The sequence below is a fragment of the Babylonia areolata genome, chromosome 31 (assembly GCF_041734735.1).
Source record: "Babylonia areolata isolate BAREFJ2019XMU chromosome 31, ASM4173473v1, whole genome shotgun sequence".
Taxonomy (NCBI): Eukaryota; Metazoa; Mollusca; class Gastropoda; order Neogastropoda; family Buccinidae; genus Babylonia; species Babylonia areolata.
Window position 1 is genome coordinate 9,443,391 of NC_134906.1, and position 12,500 is coordinate 9,455,890.

A 12,500-nucleotide genomic window follows, 5' to 3' on the forward strand; every position below is an offset into this window, starting at 1 on the left:
CCCAATTCACCCATCCCCGATTCACCTATTTCTCATTCAGCCTATTCCCAATTCGACATAGGCTGGCAACGGGGTGTTCCCATTTCACCCATTCTCCATGTAATGTGTTCATTGTGTGCATGAGAAGTTTTCCGAGCACACCTTAAGCTTTGACTTGTTGCTGCTCTGTGTGCTTGCATTGTCTTTCCTTGCTTTTGAGAAGGAAGTCATGTTCAAACACCAACCCCCGCCAACAAACACTCGATCTCCAGCCGTTCCGGTCGTGCATGTCTCTCCTGCTGCACTCCACACACATTATGTCCACAGTGATCAAACTCACTAGCCGACAGGCGCAATAGCCGAGCTGTTAAAGCAGTGGACTTTCAATCTGAGGGTCCTGGGTTCGAATCTCGGCGACGGCACCTGATGGCTGAAGGGTGGAGATTTTTCCGATCTCCAAGGTCAGCATATGTGTAGACCTCCTAGTGCCTGAACCCCCTTCATGTGTATACCAAGATCCTGTAATCCATGTCAGCGTTTGGTGGGTTTTGGAAACAAGAACATACCAAACATGCACACCCCTGAAAGCGGAGTATGGCTGCCTACATGGCGGGGTAAAAACGGTCATACATGTAAAAGCCCACTCGTGTACATACAAGTGAACGTGGGAGTTGCAGCCCATAGACGCAGAAGAGGAAGAAGAAGAAACTGACCAGCCCAGACAGTCCGAGGACGGGACAGCACTTACTAGCCTGCCTCCTCTGCTGTCCTGATGGGTCTCCACTGGACACGCACGACTATCATACAACTCAACACAACACAGTACAATACAGCACAATACAATATACCACAATGCAGTACAACACAATACAATATAATCTATACAACACAACACAAGACAATTATTATCCTTACCTCTTCCCTCCCATTTGTCAGAGTATGTGTGTGTGTGTGTGTGTGTGTGTTCAGTGTGTGTGTGTGTGTGCATGTGTGGGTTTTTTTTTCTTCTTTTTTCTTCTGTTTTTTTCTCAAGGCCTGACTAAGCACATTGGGTTACGCTGCTAGTCAGGCATCTGCTTGGCAGATGTGGTGTAGCGTATATCGATTTGTCTGAATGCAGTGATGCCTCCTTGAGCTACAGATACTGATACCGACTGTCAGAGGTGGTCAGTTTCAGCATTCATCGTTATCATCATTATAATTATTATCATCATTCTAATTATCATATTTTCTTCTTCTTCTTCTTCTCATCATCATCAGTAGTAGTAGTAATAGCAGCAGCAGTATCAGTATCAGTAGCTCAAGGAGGCGTCACTGCATTCGGTCAAATCCATATACGCTACACCATATTTGCCAAGCAGATGCCTGACCAGCAGCGAAACCCAACGCGCTTGGCAGCAGTAGTAGTAGTAGTAGTACCTCTTCCCGCCCATTTCTCAGAGGTGGTAAGATGGGCAGAGTGGTCAATCTCAGCGTCCACTGGGCCACCAGCACCCCCTTCCTTTTCTGCGTCCACCAGCAGCTGTAAGAAGTCGGGGTACCTCTGCAAAGAAAGGACATGTACCTGGTTTGGTCACATTTTAACAGATCGTCTTGTTTGGGTTATTTTTGGGCTTTTTTTTTAATATCTCGGCAAAGAAAGCTCATGTACCTGGTGTGAAGAGATAGTTGAGGGAGAAAAGGCTATGTGACAACACACAATATAACACAATTCTCGCTCACACTCGCGCGTTCTTAACCAGGGACTTTACACAAATATAATAGATCTAACTCATGTTATCTGCTGTATTTTAATATATTGTTGTTGTTTTTTTTAATCTCTGCAAAGCTAGAGGATGTACCTGGTTTGGTTGTATTTTGATATGGTTTCATTTATGCAAAGGCAGGGCATGTACCTGGTTTGTTCGTATCTTATTTTATTTCATTTCTACCTCTGCAAAGAAAGGAACAACATGTACATGGTTTGATTGTATTCCAATATGGTTTTATTTGTGCAAATGAAGGGCACGTAACCTGGCTTAGCTGTATTTCAATATGATTTTGTGCCTTTTTGTTTTTGCAATTTGTAGTATTGTATTGGTGAATACATATTTTGTTTTCCACTTGTAAGTCCTCACATGCTCTTGTGTGGTATAACGCACTTTTATACATGTACTGTTTCATGTGAGACACTCAGAGCCCATCTGTGAGGAGCTTGTGCCATATAAGAACAATATATCCTTATTTTGTATTTGTATTTGTATTTCTTTTTATCACAACAGATTTCTCTGTGTGAAATTTGGGCTGCTCTCCCCCCAGGGAGAGCGCATCGCTACACCACAGTGCCACCCATTTCTTTTGTATTTTTTCCTGCATGCAGTTTTTTTTGTTTTTCCTATTAAAGTGGATTTTTCAGCAGACCTTTGCCAGGAACAACCGTTTCGTTGCCGTGGGTTCTTTTACGTGCGCTAAGTGCATGCTGCACACGGGACCTTGGTTTATCGTCTCATCCAAATGATTAGCATCCAGACCACCACTCAAGGTCTAGTGGAGGGGGAGAAAATATCGGCGGCTGAGCTGTGATTCAAACCAGCGCGCTCAGATTCTCTCGCTTCCTAGGCGGATGCGTTACCTCTAGCCTATCACTCCAATATTACCATGAGCAGCGTACCTTTTCATCCTTCCTTCTCTCCTCCAGTGCCTGCCTCACAATGTTCTGGAAGAAGTTTGTCGGCTTGAGGGGTATGAAAGTCACGCCAAAAAATCTGAATATGGGTGCCAGAAAGGGAAACTGCACTGCAGAACAAAAAAAACAACTATACATCTCTCTCTCTCTCTCTCTCTCTATATATATATATATATATACACACATATATTACAAACACCTACACATACCTAATCACACATATATGTAGATATATGTATATATAGATGGATAGATAGGCAGGTAGGTAGATAGATATATGTAAATGTCTACTCACACAGGCACCACACATGTTCACACACACACACACACATACATACACACACACACACATACAGCAGAAACACAACATAACATATATTGCAAACATTTACACATACCTAATCAGGCACCACACACACACACATACATACACACACACACACACACACACACAAATACACACACACACACACACACATACAGCAGAAACACAACATAACATATATTACAAACACCTACACATACCTAATTACACAGGCACCACACATACACACGCACATATACCTGCGCACACAGAACAGAAAAATAATATATTGCAAACATATACACTCCTACTCACAAACACACAGAGACACACAGAGGAAAAAACACAGAAAAACACATGCACACACGCACGCGCGCGCGCACACACACACACACACACACACACACGCATGCCCACACAAACACACACACACAAGTTTCAGTTTCAGTAGCTCAAGGAGGCGTCACTGCGTTCGGACAAATCCATATACACTACACCACATCTGCCAAGCAGATGCCTGACCAGCAGAGTAACCCAACGCGCTTAGTCAGGCCTTGAGAAAAAACAACAACAAAAAACCTACTACCACTACTGGTGGTGGTGTGTGTCCATCGAGATCGATGATGACCATCGTTGTCATCCAGCTGGGGGATGGGGGGAGGGTGGTGGTGGGGTGGGGGGGAGGATGCTCATGAATCTATCTGTGAATGCGCAGATGGCTGAATAGTCCAATCTGCGCACGAAATGTTCGCTGACAAAGACAGGCATACCATTGTCAGGGAGCTTGTTTGCCCGTGACTTTCTGGCCTGCCTCTTCTGAACAGCTGCAGCAGTCCTGTTGGCCTCACACAACCTGGCGCCTTTGTGCACAGCAGCGCGCCATTTGTCACGGTCCACTGCAGATTCCTCCCAGGAGTCAGGGTTGATATCAAACGCTTTCAGAGAGACTTTCAGAGTATCTCTGAAGCGCTTCTTCTGACCTCCGTGTGATCTCTTCCCTTGTTGCAGCTCGCCATAGAAGAGCCTTTTGGGCAGCCGATGGTCTGGCATGCGCGCCACGTGTCCAGCCCAGCGAAGCTGGGACTGCATCAGGATGGTGAAGATGCTGGGAAGGGTGGCTTTTGCGAGCACCTCTGTGTCTGGGGTCTTGTCTTGCCACTTGATGTTCAGTAACTTCCTGAGGCATGTTGTGTGGAAGTGGTTCAGCTTCTTAGCATGTCGTTGGTACACTGTCCAAGTTTCGCAGGGGTACAGTAGTGTGGGGAGAACTACTGCTCTGTTGACCTTTAGCTTGGTCTCAAGACTAATGCCTCTTCTGTTCCAGACATTTGCATTGAGTCTACCAAAAGTTGCGCTTGCTCTTGCAATCCTGACGTTCACTTCATCATCGATGGTCGCATTTCGTGACAGTGTGCTGCCAAGGTATGTGAACCGCTCCACCGCACTGAGTCTCTGACCGTTGACTGTGATGTTGGGCTCAACGTAGGGTTTCCCTGGGGCTGGCTGATGGAGAACTTCAGTTTTCCTCGTGCTGATGGTAAGGCCGAAGTTCCTGCTGGCAGTGGCAAACTTGTCAACGCTGAGTTGCATGTCAGCTTCAGATCCAGCATTGAGGGCACAATCATCAGCAAACAAAAAGTCTCTGATGATGTCTGTCATGACCTTCGTTTTTGCTTGAAGCCTTCTGAGGTTAAACAACTTGCCATCTGTTCGGTACTTTAGGCCGATTCCAACATCGCCATCTCTGAAGGCATCAGTAAGCAATGCAGAGAACATGAGGCTGAACAGCGTTGGAGCCAGGACGCAGCCTTGCTTGCCACCATATGTGACAACAAAAGGAGCAGATGTTTCGCCTTTGTCCTGGACTCAAGCCTGCATGCCTTCATGGAATTGGCTGACCAAGGAAATAAATTTCCGAGGGCATCCGTACTTGGCCATGATCTTCCACAGTCCCTCTCTACTCACGGTGTTGAAGGCCTTAGTGAGGTCGACATAGGTGGAGAACAGATCAGAATTTTGCTCCTGACATTTCTCTTGCAGCTGCCTTGCAGCAAACACCATGTCGGTGGTTCCGCGCTCTTTCCAGAATCCACACTGGCTCTCAGGCAAATGACCTTGGTCAAGGTGTGTACTACTAATAATATGTATAAGGCGCAAAAACTTGATGCAGTCATCTCTAAGCATACATAAATAAATAATAATTATAATATAAAAAAGTATTATTATTAATAATAATAAGAAGAAGAAGAAGAAGAAGAAGAAGAATTAATAAAGAAATAAAAAAGACAACAATGATGATAAATAAGCAAATACACACACAAACCAGAAGCACTTAAACAGAGCAATAGAGTGTGGCTGCCCACTAATGCCTATGCCTTTTTTTTTTCTTCTTTTTTTTTTTTAAACAATAATATTACATGATTTTATAGGTTACAGTCTGCAATGAACACATCTTACTCTAATTTTCACTGAAAACTGTCATTTGGAGGATGGAATGAATCTGTCCCATTTCTGGGACGGTAGGCACAAATGAGTTGGGTTTTTGTTCTTCGTATGTCTTCTTCTTCTTCTTCTTCTTTTTCTTCTTCTTCAGAATAGGTGCTGCATAAATTCACATTATTTTCACTGATGTTATTTTTTTTGGTGCCCATCCCAGAGGTGTAATATTGTTTTAAACAAGATGACTGGAAAGAACTGAATTTTTCCTATTTTTATGCCTAATTTGGTGTCAACTGACAAAGTATTTGCAGAGAAAATGTCAATGTTAAAGTTTACCACGGACAGACACACACACACACACACACAGAGACAACCAAACACCGGTTTAAACATAGATTCACTTTGTTTACACAAGTGAGTCAAAAATGAAGCCTAATTATATGCAAACTGCATTTACTGTTATATTTATATTGTTTGTATTCTCTAAACTTGGCACTTTGATCTGATATTCTGACCCAACAACAAGAGCAGTCATTATTTTCATTTTTTGTTCAAACAGGAACTTCTTTTGCTAAGCATGGAAGTTTGATTTATTTTGCAAACGTTTTGGTGCAGAGAGTAAAAAAAGGGAAATTACTCTGTAATTAATGCTAGGGGACTTAATTTGCTTTAAACTGATCTTAAACATTACATTTTGAAATTATACTCAATACATAAAAGCTTGGATTTTTTTTTTTTTTTTTTTTTTTAAAGTGTATCACAAGTGAGTCTTGAAGGCCTTGCCTCTCTTGTTTGTTCTTTGTATGCCTTCTTCTTTGTTCATGGGCTGCAACTCCCCCAATCACCGTATGTATACGAGTGGGCTTTTACATGTATGATCGTTTTTACCCCACCATGTAGGCAGCCATAGTCCGTTTTCAGGGCTGTGCATGCTGGGTATGTTCTTGTTTTCATAACCCACCGAACACTGACATGCATTACAGGATACTTAACGTGCGTATTTTGCTTGCGTATACACACGAAGGGGGTTCAGGCACAAGCAGGTCTGCACATATGTCGACCTGGGAGAACGGAAAAATCTCCACCCTTTACCCACCAAGCTCCGTCACCAAGATAATGTGTATGAATGCACACAGGAACAAAGGTGAACAAAGTGACAGGCTTTTACTGAAGTAAAATAAACTTTTCCAGTTCAAAACAAAGAAACAAACAATATAGCACCATTAGAATTTTGAAATGATATCAGCTTTTCAGATTAAGTCTCAACTACTTAGATATATGATAATGATTGATTGTGTGCCCGCACACCATCATGCATGTCTGTGTGTGTGTGTGTGTGTGTGTGTGTGTCTGTGTGTGTGTGTGTGTGCGTGTGTGTGTGTGTGTCTGTGTGTGTGTCTGTGTGTGTGTGTGCGTGTGTGTGTGTGTGTGTGTCTGTGTGTGTGTGTGCGTGTGTGTGTGTGTGTGTGTGTGTCTGTGTGTGTGTGTGTGTGTCTGTGTGTGTGTGTGTGTGTGTGTCTGTGTGTCTGTGTGTGCGTGTGTGTGTGTGTCTGTGTGTGTGTGTGTGTGTGTGTCTGTGTGTGTGTGTGTGTGTGTGTGTGTGTGTGTGTGTGTGCGTGAGAAGGCATGTTTTTGTTTTGGAAAACACCTAGAGCCCTATTTAGAGAATAGGTGCTGCATAAATTCACATTATTTTCACTGATGATCATACCACTACCACTACTTTCAAGGATAATGCTGACAAATAAGAACAATTAGAATAAATTTAGCAGCAGTAGGAGGAGGAGGAGGAGCAGTAGTTGTTGTTTTTGTTTTTTTGGTGTGTTTTACACAAAGAGTCTGTGATGTTTCATTTTACTCACGTAGATGAATTCTATGTTATGTGTACAATGTTTAGTTCATCAAAATTTTACTCTTTTCTTTGTTTATCTCTACTGATTTTCTGTGTCGTTTCTAGCTTTTAGGTGGATTTATTAGTTGTGTGTGTGTGTGTGTGTGTGTGTGTGTGTGTGTGTGTGTGTGTGTGTGTGTGTGTGTGTGTGTGTAATGTACCTTTTTTGTGCAGTAAATGATACGTGGGTAGTGAATCATCTCATTTCATTTTTTATCACTATACCTTTGAAATTTTACATATCTGTTCCTACTGTAAAGCGCGGTGAGCCTGCTTTTGAAAGCAGGGAACCGCGCTATATAAGCCTCCATAAGATTATCATTATTATCATTACTATTATTATATCATCATAGTACAAACTTACTAATGAGTGTCACAACCACACGGTTCGGATGAAACAACGCGTGTCCATTGACATTGAAAGGATCATCCGGGTTAGCCAGGGAATCCAGATGAATGCCAAAGGCTGCTCCGGCAATGGCGTCCATGGCAAAGCACCCTGCCATGCTGTGCAGAGAGAATTGATGAAGCCATGTGATATCAAATGAGGTTACATAGCATAACATACATATTGTATTATAAGGACAGTGCCTGTGGAGAGGAAGAGGAGAGAGAATAATAATAATAATAATAACAATAATAATACTATTTATATAGCGCTGAATCTTGTGCAGGGACAACTCAAAGCACTTTCACACCAGTCATTCACACGCATGCATGACTCTAAAACCGGAGAAACTGAAGACAAGGAAGAGGCAGGGAAGGGAGGCTATTTTGGGAAGAGGTGGGTTTTAAGGCCAGACTTGAAAGAGCTGAGTGTGGAGACTTGACAAAGTGAAAGAGGAAGTTCATTCCAACTGCAAGGTCCAGAGACAGAGAAAGAACAATGGCCAACAGTCAAGTGTTTGAATCTGGGTATGCGTGAACAGAGTGGATCCGAAGCAGATCGTAGTGAGCGAGATGGAGTGCAGAGGTGAAGGCAGCCACAGAGATAGCAAGGGGCAGATTTGTGAATAGATTTATAACACAGAGTGCTGAGAGAGAGACAGAGAGACAGGGAGAGAGAGAACAAGAACAAGAACAAACTGTTTTATATGACAAAGGCTAATGGTGCCCATCAGTCAGACATATAAACAAAATGGACATGAACAAATATTATCAAATACAATATTTATGATGTATACTGACCTATGCAATCAGTGTAGTTGTACATTACTGTTTTGGTTTAATGACTGCATTCGTTTATCAAGAGATTTTGTTTATATATATATATATTGACAAGGCCTTCAGTTTTAAAATATTGAGAGATACAGACAGACTGACAAACAGAGACAGAGAGAGAAAGACAGAGACAGAAAGGGACAGAGAGACTTCTTGTCTTTCAGACACTATAATTTTGTGTGAAACCATCATGTATGTCACAATGTGTACTGTATGTTGCATGGTCTTGAAAATGTTTGAACATGCCAATGGTAAGAAGACAGATGAAAACAGCGAGAGAAAAAAAAAAAAAAAAAAAAAAAAGAATATTGAAAAAAGAAAGAAAGAAGTAAAGACAACAGAAAGGAAGAAAATGGTGATGGAAGGAAAATAAATTCTGAAAAAACCCAAAGAAATCCCACACAGCTGGTGGTTAGCAAGCTGTCCATAATAATCAGACCGACTTGTGTGAACAGTGAAGTCGTCTTTTCATAAAAGCATGAACTATATGCAGGGATCAGGTTCGACATCGGTCATCGGTCATTGACGCATTTAATTTTGAAATGACCTATTGTTTTTCAAGTTGCCAGGTCACATGACTTATTGTTTTTATGACCAATCGGTCAACCAAAGTAACCATCTCTCTCTCTCTCTCTCTCTCTCTCTCTTTTTAACGATCACAGTCGCTTTGTCGTCTGCTCCTACAGGAAATGACTATAAACTGGTTTATTAAAATACGGATCCGTGACGAAACGAAATCCGAAACGAATCTTTATCGCTGCCTTTCGCGACCTTCGGCGAGAAGAATTGGCGTTCCCACTTTTGCATTAACCGAGTGCAGTTCCGGGACAGCAGATTGTGAGAGGGGGTTCAGTGCACAGAATCGAATTCTGACTGCCCTCAGAAACAGGCTGAACCCCCTCACACAAAACAAGCTGCTCTCTGTCAAACTGGGCAAGGTGCCCTCGGTGCATGGAAGGCTGCAAAACCAAGGGTTGTCCTTGCGTCATCTTCCCGCAAGGCATACTCGCCTGACAGCAGTAAATGAGCCAGTCGTATGTTTTCTAGTCAACGCAGAAGACCAGAACATTGCATTTTCTTGTCAGAAATCAATGACATTCTTAACTTCTTTTTTTTTCTAGTCAATGAATGACCAGAATGGCCAATGTATTACATTTTCCTTTCATTTGTGCATTATCAAGTTTGAAAAAGCCCGGGACGGGTGGTATTTGACCTACTGATTTTCAAAATGACCTATTGATTTTATGTTCTTCCGGTCATATGACCTATTGTCTATTGAACCCAACCTGATCTCTGTATATGTGGTGGAAAGCAATCTTATCACAGGAAAACAGATCACTCTTGATAAATGAAAATAAAATCAAATAGCAACACCTCACACAGAAGGTTCTATTCTTTTATCTCTGGATCTAATTCTGCTGTGCTTTGTACAGACGAAATAATCAAAATAACATACTGAATTATCATTCGTTATGATAATTTCTTCTTTTTTTTTTTTCTTTTTTTCAAACTGGGGCCCATGTGAGCATTTTGTTTACAAGCAACATATTTCACTCAATGCAGTGTTGCTAACCCTTAGTAAGGGGGTGGGCATTTTCTAGATACTAGGCGTTTTACTAGGCAGTTTACAATATATAACAGAGTATAACATACTGTGTATAGATTTTCGTATTGCCTTTCTTATTATTGTTATTTTATCGTTGCCTTTCTCCCCTACAGTGTACAGGGAGTGGCTTTGGATCCACTCTGTTTACACACACCCAGATTCAAAGACTCCATTGTTGGATGCCGTTCTTACTCTGTCTCTGGACCTTGCATTTGGAATAATAATAATAATAATGATAGTATTTATATAGCGCTGAATCTTGAGCAGAGACAAATCTAAGCGCTTTCACACCAGTCATTCCCACGCATGCAAAACTATAAAACTGAAGAAACTGAATACAAGGAAGAGGTAGTGGAGGGAGGGTATCTTGTGAAGAGGTGGGTTTTAAGGCCAGACTTGAAAGAGCTGATTGTGGAGACCTGACGAAGCGAAAGAGGAAGTTCATTTCAAGTGCAAGGTATTATTATCAACATCATTATCATTTTCGGATGTAGAGTGGCCAGTGTTTGAATGTCAATTCTAACACCCCTTGCGCATACCCAAAGTCTTGTATTTGAAGCCAGTAAAAGAGTCTTGAAGTACAAACAGAAACAAACAACAACAACAACGACAACTAAACAAAAATCACCTTACCTCTCCAGTTCCACTTCTTCGCCAGTCCGAGCCTTCTCCTTGAGAAATACCTCCAGGTTCTGTATCACTCTGGTGATTGCTGGTATTACCTGGGATGAAACATAAAAAAAAAAAAAATTTAAAAAAAATTAAAAAAAACCCCAAAACACAGCAGCTCATAAGGCCCGTCACCCACGGGGCATCAGCGTCGGCCGCACATCAGTTTTTGATGCCTCGCGACATTTGTCGCGCGGACGCCTGAAACCTGTAGCGAGGCGTGTCGCTCGCACACACACGACAAACCTCCCCAGGCATCACGCATCACGCTTCATATTGGAAAGCCACGTGCTGAAGCTTGCTGAAATAGATTCCAAAACGATGTCTCACGTGAAACGAGCAGGTCTTGTGATCGGTTGCTCCACGCACGTCTGTCACTTTTGTCGCGGGGGAATAGGACAAGTTCTATCGAAGTAACACGACGCGCGGCAACAGCGATCTTGCTGCGTGGCGTGCGACTCTTGCTGCCTGAAAACCTCGTACACTGGGAGCTGCACAAAACTTGCTGCTTGACGCCCCGTGTGCGATGGGCTTAAAACATTCTCCCTCCAGTTTCAGCTTCAGCAGGAGGCATCACTTGCCTCTGGACAAGTCCATATATATATATAAATTACATGTATGCTACACTACATCTGCTGGGTAGATGCCTGACGTGCAGCATAACTGAATGCTCTATTGTCAGGCCTTGAATGCATTTGTATTTGTATTCCTTTTTATCACGACAGATTTCTCTGGGTGAAATTCGGGCTGCTCTCCCCAGGGAGAGCGCATCGCTACACTACAGCGCCACCCATTTTTTTTGTATTTTTTCCTGCTTGCAGTTTTTGTTGTTGTTGTTGTTGTTGTTCCTATCGAAGTGGATTTTTCTACAGAATTTTGCCAGGAACAACCGTTTTGTTGCCATGGGTTCTTTTACATGCGCTAAGTGCATGCTGCACACGCGACTTCGGTTTATCGTCTCATCCTTGGTTTATTATATCATCCGAATGACTGGCGTCCAGACCACCACTCAAGATCTAATGGAGGGGGAGAAAATATCGGCGGCTGAGCCGTGATTCGAACCAGTGCGCTCAGATTCTCTTGCTTCCTAGGCAGACGCGTTACCTCTAGGCCATCACTCCACACGCACATATACATCTCTCTCTCTCTCTCTCTCTCTCTCTCTCTCTATATATATATATATATATATATATATAGAAAGAGAGAGAGAGAGAGAGATTTCTGTACCTATCCGAGTGGATTTCTTCTTCATCATTGTGCCTGAGGACAACACGTTTGTTGCCATGGATTTCTTTTTCAGTATGCCAAGTGTGTGCTGCACACAGGACTTTTGTTTATTGTCTCATCCTTCTTCTTCTTCTTCGTTCGTGGGCTGCAACTCCCATGTTCACTCATATGTACACGAGTGGGCTTTTATGTGTATGACCGTTTTTACCCTGCCATGTAGGCAGCCATACTCCGTTTTCGGGGGTGTGCATGCTGGGTATGTTCTTGTTTCCATAACCCACCGAACGCTGACATGGATTACAGGATCTTTAACATGCGTATTTGATCTTCTGCTTGCATATACACACGAAGGGGGTTCAGGCACTAGCAGGTCTGCACATATGTTGACCTGGGACATTGTAAAAATCTCCACCCTTTACCCAACATGCGCCGTCACCGTGATTCGAACCCGGGACCCTCAGATTGAAAGTCCAACGCTTAAACGACTCAGCTATTGCGC

General features: G+C 42.7%; 1 protein-coding gene across 2 annotated transcripts in view; it reads right to left on the reverse strand.

The window, feature by feature from the left end:
- LOC143276136 (cytochrome P450 3A30-like) overlaps positions 1 to 12,500 on the reverse strand; it is a 46,657-nt gene that overhangs the window by 13,816 nt on the left and 20,341 nt on the right. For both annotated transcript variants that reach the window (XM_076580552.1, XM_076580551.1), the window contains exons 7-10: positions 10,739 to 10,827; positions 7,643 to 7,785; positions 2,630 to 2,754; positions 1,399 to 1,522 (exon numbers count right to left, since the gene is read on the reverse strand). In XM_076580552.1, coding sequence (XP_076436667.1) covers positions 1,399 to 1,522; positions 2,630 to 2,754; positions 7,643 to 7,785; positions 10,739 to 10,827 — 481 coding nt within the window. The remainder of the gene's footprint in view (positions 1 to 1,398; positions 1,523 to 2,629; positions 2,755 to 7,642; positions 7,786 to 10,738; positions 10,828 to 12,500) is intronic.